General features: G+C 38.9%; 1 protein-coding gene across 1 annotated transcript in view; it reads right to left on the bottom strand.

The window, feature by feature from the left end:
* LOC110456289 (COP9 signalosome complex subunit 3-like) overlaps window positions 1-8,224 on the bottom strand; it is a gene marked incomplete at its 5' end in the record, with an annotated part of 21,399 nt that extends 13,175 nt beyond the window's left edge. The window contains 2 exons of the mRNA XM_021506931.1: window positions 3,722-3,808; window positions 8,153-8,224. Of these exons, the coding sequence (XP_021362606.1) occupies window positions 3,722-3,808; window positions 8,153-8,224 (159 nt within the window). The remainder of the gene's footprint in view (window positions 1-3,721; window positions 3,809-8,152) is intronic.
* Between the last annotated feature and the right edge of the window lie 3,137 nt (window positions 8,225-11,361).

The raw sequence follows: 11,361 nt of genomic DNA, 5'->3' as shown, positions 1-11,361 counted from the left end.
TCCCAGCATGCTACAGGCCCAATATCAGTACCCTGGGCCTTTTGGTTATTGTGAAGAAGTTGTTTGAAGATTTTAACACATCGGACCCCAGTGACCTTGAATGTGGGTCAAGGTCTTTTATTTGAAAAAACTTGGTAGCCTTTCATCCCAGCATGCTACAGGCCCAATATAAGTACCCTGGGCCTTTTGGTTATTGTGAAGAAGTTGTTTGAAGATTTTAAGACATCTGACCCCATTGACCTTGAAAGTTGGTCAAGATCGTTCATTTTAACAAACTTGGTAGCCCTTCATCCCAGCACGCTACAGGTTCAATATCAGAACCATGGGCCTTTTGGTTATTGAGGAGAAGTTGTTTTGAAGATTTTAAGACATCTGACCCCTGTGACCTTGAAAGTTGGTCAAGGTCATACATTTGAACAAACTTGGTAGCCCTTCTTCCCTGCTACAGGCCCAATATCAGTACACTGGGCCTTTTGGTTATTGAGGAGAAGTCGTTTGAAGATTTTAAGACATCTTTGACCCCAGTGACCTTGAAAGTTGGTCAAGAACATACATTTTAACAAACTTGGTAGCCCTTCTTCCCAGCATGCTACAGACCCAATATCAGTACCCTGGGCCTTTTGGTTATTGTGAAGTAGTTTTTTGAAGAATTTAAGACATCGGACCCCAGTGACCTTGAAAGTTGGTCAAGGTCATTTATTTGAACAAACTTGGAAGCCCTTCATCCCAGCATGCTACAGGCCCAATATCAGTACCCTGGGCCTTTTGGTTATTGTAAAGAAGTTGTTTGAAGATTTTAAGACATCTAACCCCATTGACCTTGAATGTGGGTCAAGGTCATTTATTTGAACAAACTTGGTAGCCCTTCATCCCAGCATGATACATGCCCAATATAAGTACCCTTGGCCTTTTGGTTAATGAGAAGAAGCTGTTTGAAGATTTTAAGACATCTGACCCATTGACCTTGAATGTGGGTCAAGGTCATTCATTTGAACAAACTTGGTAGCCCTTCATACCAGCATGCTACAGGCCCAATTTCAGTACCCTTGGCCTTTTGGTTATTGAGAAGAAGTTGTTTGAAGATTTTACGTCATTTGACCCCAGTGACCTTGAAAGTGGGTCAAGGTCATTCATTTGAACAAACTTGGTAGCCCTTCATACCAGCATGCTACAGGCCCAATTTCAGTACCCTTGGCCTTTTGGTTATTGAGAAGAAGTTGTTTGAAGATTTTACGTCATTTGACCCCAGTGACCTTGAAAGTGGGTCAAGGTCATTCATTTGAACAAACTTGGTAGCCCTTCATCCCAGCATGATACATGCCCAATATAAGTACCCTTGGCCTTTTGGTTAATGAGAAGAAGCTGTTTGAAGATTTTAAGACATCTGACCCATTGACCTTGAATGTGGGTCAAGGTCATTCATTTGAACAAACTTGGTAGCCCTTCATCCAAGCATGCTCCTGGCCAAGTATCATCAGCCAGGGCCTCTTGGTTATTGAGAAGTAGCTGTTTTAACTAAAAAGTTGACGCCGGACGGACGCCGCACCATGCTATAAGCTCACTTGAAGGGCCAGGTGAGCTAAAAATATGCAAAGTGGAAAGTATTTGTTTTTGACTCAACTGTGTATTTAGTCACTGTTGACATAGCATAATCTTTCCCGCGAAAAAGGCTGTTCAATTAATGTTGTTTTCATGACGGTGTTTTGCATTTTAACGCGCATCATGGAATATGTTTGAATGGAACTGTGTTGCATACCCTCATAAATGTTAAAAAGATGCATTTCAAACCTTAAATATTTACGGTAGTTAATGGTCAGACATAAAATATCTAAATCAATCAACAGCAATCCATATTATAACAGTCTATACCCCTTCGGGAACCTCAAAGGTGCCTGATTCATACTCGGAACATCTTTAGATTATATGTTATTCACGTGTGAAATTTGGAACGGCACCCCAGCAGTGACTAAAAAGTAATAATAACTAAGCTAAAAATGTTAAGATTTCTAGTCTGGTCATTGTGTGTAACAATATTGATTTCCTGCTATCAAAATGTCAATAGGCCTATTCATTCTACATAATATGTTTAAAGGATAAGGATAGAATTTCAGTAAGTAAAACGGTTTGGGGAACCATTATGAGTTATATGATCTTTTACAATTATATCTTTCACAGTCAAATTAAGTTTTGTAGTAGATGTACTTCGGAAACTCGGTCTTGTTTCACACATTTCAAGTTCAGTACAAAACATCAGATTTTTCTTCAAAATATTTTCACATTTTCACATCATAGCTTTAAACACTTTTAACTGGTATTTATTCATTTTAATACAAAGGTGATCGTTTGTAGGTGTTCATTAATAAGTGTGAAAGAGGTGACTTGCCTTCTACAGATCTGAGTGGAAAACAATAGATTTGATTGTGAGTTGAATTCACACATTTTCCACAGCCTATCAACGTCTATTGTAATCACAAGGGGTCACACTTTGGACTGTTTTTTAATACTTTGTGAAGTTTGTGATTTTATAGGTTTTTATAAAGTGTAACTTCTATAACCCAGGGTTAAATTGTGGCAGGTGTACCAAATCGGGGTTTGGGCAATTTTTTTATTTCAGTCATTACCTCGCACAATCTGGTGTGATTGACACCCATGTGTATATTTGACTTTGGTCCACTTGTAAGGTTACAGGTGTGAGATTAATATCAGGTGTCCAACGCAGGCTGACTGAGCCTGTTGTTCGATACATTTCTACATATAAATACTTTAAACTTATCTTCCTAAATGAAATTATATTTCTTTTGGAAACATATCACCTGCATAAATAACCCATTTGAGGACTTTTTCAACAAAATTTTCCGAGCCACAGCTGAACTGATCAATAAACAAACTGTGATGTTGAGTCTAAATACACTGATGTGACCTATAGCCAATGATACACAGTAATGTATAAATACACTGTTGTGACCTATAGCCAATGATACACAGTAATGTATAAATACACTGTTGTGACCTATAGCCAATGATACACATCAATGTATAAATACACTGTTGTGACCTATAGCCAATGATACACATCAATGTATAAATACACTGTTGTGACCTATAGCCAATGATACACATCAATGTATAAATACACTGTTGTGACCTATAGCCAATGATACACATCAATGTATAAATACACTGTTGTGACCTATAGCCAATGATACACATCAATGTATAAATACACTGTTGTGACCTATAGCCAATGATACACATCAATGTATAAATACACTGTTGTGACCTATAGCCAATGATACACATCAATGTATAAATACACTGTTGTGACCTATAGCCAATGATACACATCAATGTATAAATACACTGTTGTGACCTATAGCCAATGATACACATCAATGTATAAATACACTGTTGTGACCTATAGCCAATGATACACATCAATGTATAAATACACTGTTGTGACCTATAGCCAATGATACACATCAATGTATAAATACACTGTTGTGACCTATAGCCAATGATACACATCAATGTATAAATACACTGTTGTGACCTATAGCCAATGATACACATCAATGTATAAATACACTGTTGTGACCTATAGCCAATGATACACAGTAATGTATAAATACACTGTTGTGACCTATAGCCAATGATACACATCAATGTATAAATACACTGTTGTGATATATACTCAACATAATAGCAATCTTAGCATACAGACCATGTGTAAGACGTATTTCTCAGCCTCCTTAGGTCCAGAAAGTTGAACTCTATTTGCCATGTCAGTTAGTGATAACGTTAAAAATGTCTGAAAATATAAAATACACTCATATAGTTTAGCTTATTGCATCTATATAAACTCATTACTAGAGGCCCAGAGAGCCTGTATTGTTCACCTGGATAATTTAGCAACCCTGGGAAATTATCGTCATTCAATATAATACAGTAACAGTTTCCAAATATTGGCTCGGTCTCTCAGCAACACCTGTCCCTAATTAGGTCCCATATGCATAATGATGCTGTGTAGAGCAGGGGCACTTGGAGGCAGAGGGGAGGGGCCCAATACTGGAAATTAAGGTAAATCTTAACAAGAGGCCCATGGGCCTTAACGGTCACCTGATATATTTATACAGAGAGTTGATTTTTGTTTTTAACATGAACAGAAATATTATTCAAAGTGTCAAAAAACAACAAAACCACCTTATTCAATATCTAGCATGCTGATTTAAGACTGAAAAGTATTTGAAACCAGCACCTCTGATTCTAAACAAGGAAAATGAAGAAATTTTATTTTAGCACACAGACTCCATTGGGCCCCACCCTACAGCCCTTGGGGGTAGGGATGGCTCAAAATTTACAAAGTATCAAACTGTCAACTTAGGATTATAATTCCAATCAAGTTATACAGATAATGCTAACCCAAATTGAATTACTTCCAATGGCAATTAAACAAATGTTGGTCCAAAATGTGATTTCCCTATATAAACTATAGTAAAGTTTACCCCCTCCCCAGGGGAAAACATGAGACCCCAGGGTCATGAAATTCGCAAATTTGGTAAAGCACCTTAAGACCCTTTCACAATTCAACCCTTTTTGGCCCTACCCATAAGCCCCGGGGGGTCAGTCAGGGCTGATATGTGCATACTATCAAACTGCTACCCAATACTGATAATGCTAACCTAAATTGAATTACTTCCAAAGGCAATTAAACAAATGTTGGTCCAAAATGTGATTTCCCTATATAAACTATAGTAAAGTTTCCCCCCCCCCCCCCCCGAGGGGGAAACGTGAGATCCCAGGGTCAAGAAATTCACAATATTAGTAAAGCACCTTAAGACCGTTCTGTCTATGAAGAGTATTTGATTCTACCATATCTGGATCTGAGAAGAAGATTTTTGAAATTTTAGTCAATTTTACCCTTTTTGGCCCCGCCCCTCAGGCCCCTGGGGGCTGGGGACCATACAATTCACAATTTTAGTTGACATTTGGCCATGGAAGGTTTCTGCAAAATTTCATTGAAATTGGTTTAGGGGTCGAAAATGTAAATTGTTTACGGACGCACGACGGATGACGGATGACGGTTGACGAACGGCGGACGACACCAGACAAAAGGCGATCGCAATAGGTCACTGGAGACTTTGTCTCAGGTGACCTAAAAATCCTTCTAAGGCAGTTGCCATTCCTGTTAACTTTCTTTGAAATCGACCCAGTAGATTAGGAGAAGTTGTCAGGACAAGGATTTTTCAACAAAGGGCCATAACTCCATAAAAAGGGTTAGGAAAAAATTACCTGGATGCCCAACTTTAGGTGGTAGTTATCATATCTGATATATTCTGTTGAAATTGGGAGCTTAGTGTTGGAGGAGTTGTATGGAGAAGTATTTTTCAACAAAGGGACATTACTCTGTAAAAAGGGTAAGATTGAAAAGAATAATACCTGGATGCACAATTTCAGGTGATAGTTATCATATTTGAATAGTTTCGTTGAAATCGGTCTCATTGTTTTGGAGGAGTTGTGTGGGAAAGAATTTTACAACAAAGGGCAATAACTCCATAAAAAGGGTCAGAACGAAAAGAATAATAATGGATGCACAATTTCAGGTGATTGTTATTTGAATAGTTTCGTTGAAATCGGTCTCACAGTTTTGGAGGAGTTGTCTGGACAAGGATTTTTCAACAAAGGGCCTTTGTAAACAAGAGATCCCAAAGGAATCTTGGCGCCCACCATTGTACCATCTTCATTAGTTCTTTGTCAGTTTGATCTTTTCTCTTCTTTCCTCTTATCTGTTTGATCGAGTCATGTTAACAGTAAATGCACCTTGAGGTAATTTTTGATCTAAACTTAATACTGCTGTGTATAAAAGACAACCTTCAAAGTGAGTTTGTCATTTCACATATTTACTAGTACAGTACTTAGTGTGAATGAAATAGAACCCATCATTGCAATATGAGAAAGATCTGTTTAGTTCTTCCTAGGCCAGTTTTTAGTATGATCAGTCTCAAAATATAACATGCAGAAGGAGGTATCAAGGGGAACATACATATCAAATTTGAGAAAGATCCCTCAAGTTATTCCTGAGAAATAGTACTAACAAACCTTTAATGTCAAAAATTGAAGATGGCTGTCGGTCGGCCATTTTGTTTATTTGATCAGTTTCAAAAGTAAACATGAACAATAAAGGATAGTGGGGAACCTGCATATAAAATTTGAGAAAGAACCCTACAGCACTTCCTTGGAAATAGCACTAACAAACCTTAACTATCAAAATCAAAGATTTCTTTATCCGATCAGTCTCATAAGAAAGCATGCACAACTTCATACCAAGGGAAACCTACATATAAAATTAAGAAAGATCTCTACAGTACTTCCTGAGAAATAGCCATAACAAACTTTCACTCTAAAAATCCAAAAAGGCTGCCTGTCGGCCATTTTGTTTATCTGATCATTCTCAAAATTAAACATGCACAACAACAGACATAGGGGAGCCTACATAACAAATTTGGGAAAGACCTCTCCAGTACTTCCTGAGAAAAAGTGATAAACTCCTGTTTACAGTTATAGTATGGCTAACTTCTTCCTCTTTACAGTCATAGTATGGGTAATTAACTCCTGTTTACAGTTATAGTATGGATAATTATCTCCTGCATGTTTACAGTTATAATATGGATAATTATCTCCTGTTTACAGTCAAAGTATGGCTAATTATTTCCTGTTTACAGTTATGATATGGGTAAATATCTCCTGTTTAGTTATAGTATGGCTAATTATCTCCTGTTTACAGTTATAGCATGGATAATTATCTCTTGTTTACAGTTATAGTATGGCTAATTATCTCCTGTTTACAGTCAAAGTATGGCTAATTATCTCCAGTTTCAATTTATGATATGGCTAATTATCGCCTGTTTACAGTTATAGTATGGCTAATTATATCCTGTTTACAGTTATAGTATGGCTAACTTCTTCCTGTTAACAGTTATAGTATGGCTACTTATCTACTGCTTACAGTTATAGTATGGCTAACTTCTATCTCTTTACAGTTATAGTATGGCTAAGTATCTCCTGTTTACAGTCATAGTATGGCTAATTATCTCCTGTTAACAGCCAAAGTATGGCTAATTATCTCCCGTTTCAATTTATGATATGGCTAATTATCTCCTGTTTATAGTCATAGTATGGCTAATTATCTCCAGTTTCAATTTATGATATGGCTAATTATCACCTGTTTACAGTTATAGTATGGCTAATTATCTCCTGCTAACAGTTATAGTATGGCTAATTATCTCCTGTTTACAGTCATAGTATGGCTAATTATCTCCTGCTTACAGTTATAGTATGGCTAATTATCTCCTGTTTACAGTAATAGTATGGCTAATTACCTCCTGTTTACAGTTATAGTATGGCTAATTATCTCCTGTTTACAGTAATAGTATGGCGTATGGCTAACGTCTTCCTCTTTACAGTAGGCTAACTTCTTCCTCTTTACAGTTATAGTATGGCTAACTTATTCCTCTTTTCAGGTATAGTATGGCTAATTATCCTCTGTTTACAGTTATAGTATGGGTAATTACCTCCTGTTTACAGTTATAGTATGGATAATTATCTCCTGTTTACAGCTATAGTATGGATAATTATCTCCTGTTTACAGTCATAGTATGGCTAATTATCTCCTGTTTACAGTTATGATATAGCTAATTATCTCCTGTTTACAGTTATAGTATGGATAATTATCTCCTGTTTACAGTTATAGTATGGCTAATTATCTCCTGTTTACAGTCATAGTATGGCTAATTATATCCTGTTTACAGTTATAGTATGGCTAACTTCTATCTCTTTACAGTTATAGTATGGCTAATTATCTCCTGTTTACAGTTATAGTATGGCTAACGTCTTCCTCTTTACAGTAATAGTATGGGTAATTACTTCCCCCTTTGAGTTAGAGTATGGCTAATTGTCTATACTTTTGAGTTAGAGTATAACTTATTACCTCCCCCTTTGAATAACTAATTACCTCCCCCTTTGAGTTAGAGTATAACTAATTACCTCCCCCTTTGAGTAAGAGTATGACTAATTACCTCCCCCCTTTGAGTTAGAGTAAGACTAATTACCTCCCCCTTTGAGTATGGGTAATTGTCTACCCTTTCGAGTGACTTACCTTTGTGAGTCTTTGGATATTTTTCTTAAACATGGATGTGATACACTGCTTTACAAGGCCCATGTTATTGTCCTAAATTGAAAAATAATTAATAAACAAAGAATGACATATCTTCAATAAGATTCATTAGTTTGGAAATATGTAAAGTTTTACTTCATACACAAACAATGTACACATTGAACGTGTCACAACGTTTCAAGACCGACTGGTCCCTTTGTCAAGCTATGACTGAGTGAACCGACAGGTCCCTTTGTCAAGCTATGACTGAGTGAGACCGACTGGTCCCTTTGTCAAGCTATGACTGAGTGAGACCGACTGGTCCCTTTGTCAAGCTATGACTGAGTGAGACCGACTGGTCCCTTTGTCAAGCTATGACTGAGTGAGCGATATGTATTTTTTACCTGCATGTACAATGATGTGATGAAATGAATTTTCGATCGATAGAGAGCGTATACACACTGCATCTTCCACAGAACAGGAACGAAAGACACAGGGAAGATTTGTTTGATTTAGTATTGTTTAACATCCTATCAACAGCTATGGGCATTTAAGGACGGCCTCCCCTGAGTGCAAGATGCATGCGTGTAGTGTATGCGTGTGTGTTTTGGGAGGCTGCGATATGTTCGTGTTTGTCTCCTTGTGATAGCACGGAACTGATGCTGACTTTATAGTGCTACCTCACTGAAACATACTACCGAAGACACCCAGTAGGACACCCCACCCGATCACAACATACTGACAACCTCCTAAATTGCTGAGTGTTAAGCAGGTGTAGAAACTACAATGTTTACAGACTCTGGTATGTCACGGCCAAGGGGCAGAACCTTAAGCCTTCCTCACAGGGGCGAACGCACAACTCCAGGCCAAAAGTGAACCATTGTCAAGGGAGACATTAGGAAGAAGAAAATTGTTTAGAAAGAATAGAAAAGATAAGATCCCAAATTAAGTCGCCTCTTATGATCATGCAATGGGGGCAACAGGTACAATTCTTACGCCCTACCTGCAGGGACAACATACAGGGAAGAACAGCACATAAAAGACGCACTCAACCGGTGTGGCTACCTCGACTGGTCAATTAATAAAGTGAAAACAGCTGTAAAACAGGAGTTGTATATCAAATTCCGTGCAAAAATTGTCAGTAGTCATACATATAGGGAAACTGGGAGGAAATTTGGTAAAAGTCTGCAAGAACGTATAGAAAATGAATAACGTCAATTTTACCAGAACTACACGGAAAACATCTGCCACCCAGTACAATAAGTCAGCATTAACAGATCACGCTTATGACCAAAATCATATCGTCAATCAGGACAATGCCAAAATAGTTGAAAGGGATCATCATACAACAGGAGGCCCAGAGGGCCTGTATCGCTCACCTGGATAATAAAGTAACCATGGGAAATTATTTTTATTACATAAAATCCCTCCAATGGTACAACAGAAGGGTTTTGAAGATTTAAACCTCAAATTCCCCTATTGGGCCCCACAACTCTGCACCCAGAGGAGCCACACCCTCCATTTATACAAAATTTAGTCTCCTTTGCCCAAGGATGCTCCAGGCCAAATTTGGATAAAATCTGTCCAATGATACAGAAGGAGAAGGATTTTAAAAGATTTAAACCTGAATTTCCCCTTTTGAGCACGCCCCTCTGCGACCACACCCAGAGTTTTATACAAAATTGAGTCCCTGTGGCCGAAGGACTCTCCAGACCAAATAGAGATCAAATACCTTTATCTCTATAGTAGGAGAAGAATTTTAAAGGTTTTACCTCAATTTCCCCTGTTCGGCCCCAATCCTCTACCCCCAGGGGGGCTATACCCATTATGTATACAAAATTGAGCCCCTATTGCCCCAGGATGCTCCAGAACAAATTTCGATAAAATCCCTTATATTAATCCCTATGGTAGAAGGATTTACCTCTTTTTCCCCTGTTCGGCCCCACCCCTCTACCCCAGGGGGCCACACCCACCGTTTATACAAAATTTAGTCCCCTTGGCCTATCTGATGCAGTGTGTATACACTCTCTATCTATAACAGGGGAGGCGGCTAGACCTTCACCCTCCCTGTAACCTATCTGATGCAGTGTGTATACACTCTCTATAACAAGGGAGGGGGCTAGGCCTACACCCTACCTGTTGCCTATCTGATGCAGTGTGTATACACTCTCTATCTATGAAAGGGGAGGGGACTAGACCTACACCCTACCTGTAACCTTTCTGATGCAGTGTGTATAAACTCTCTATCTATAACAGGGGAGGGGACTAGACCTTCACCCTACCTGTAACCTATCTGATGCAGTGTGTATACACTCTCTATAACAGGAGAGGGGACTAGACCTACACCCTACCTGTTACCTATCTGATGCAATGTGTATAAACTATCTATCTATAACAGGGGAGGGGATTAGACCTACACCCTACCTGTTGCCTATCTGATGCAGTGTGTATAAACTCTCTATAACATGGGAGGGGACTAGGCCTACACCCTACCTGTTACCTTTCTGATGCAGTGTGTATAAACTCTCTATAACATGGGAGGGGACTAGGCCTACACCCTACCTGTTACCTTTCTGATGCAGTGTGTATAAACTCTCTATCTATAACAGGGGAGGGGACTAGACCTACACCCTACCTGTTACCTATCTGATGCAATGTGTATAAACTATCTATCTATAACAGGGGAGGGGGCTAGACCTACACCCTACCTGTTACCTATCTGATGCAATGTGTATAAACTATCTATCTATAACAGGGGAGGGGGCTAGACCTACACCCTACCTGTTACCTATCTGATGCAGTATGTATAACTCTCTTTAACAGGGGAGGGGGCTAGGCCTACACCCTACCTGTTGCCTATCTGATGCAGTGTGTATACACTCTCTATCTATGAAAGGGGAGGGGACTAGACCTACACCCTACCTGTAACCTTTCTGATGCAGTGTGTATAAACTCTCTATCTATAACAGGGGAGGGGACTAGACCTTCACCCTACCTGTAACCTATCTGATGCAGTGTGTATACACTCTCTATCTATAACAGGGGAGGCGGCTAGACCTTCACCCTCCCTGTAACCTATCTGATGCAGTGTGTATACACTCTCTATAACAGGAGAGGGGACTAGACCTACACCCTACCTGTTACCTATCTGATGCAGTGTGTTTAAACTCTATTTAACAGGGGAGGGGGCTAGGCCTACACCCTACCTGTTG

Source organism: Mizuhopecten yessoensis, unplaced genomic scaffold (assembly GCF_002113885.1).
Source record: "Mizuhopecten yessoensis strain PY_sf001 unplaced genomic scaffold, ASM211388v2 scaffold8627, whole genome shotgun sequence".
In the NCBI taxonomy this organism is placed as follows: Eukaryota; Metazoa; Mollusca; class Bivalvia; order Pectinida; family Pectinidae; genus Mizuhopecten; species Mizuhopecten yessoensis.
Note: the sequence above shows the minus strand (reverse complement) of the source record. Positions and strands in the feature narration are given on the sequence as shown.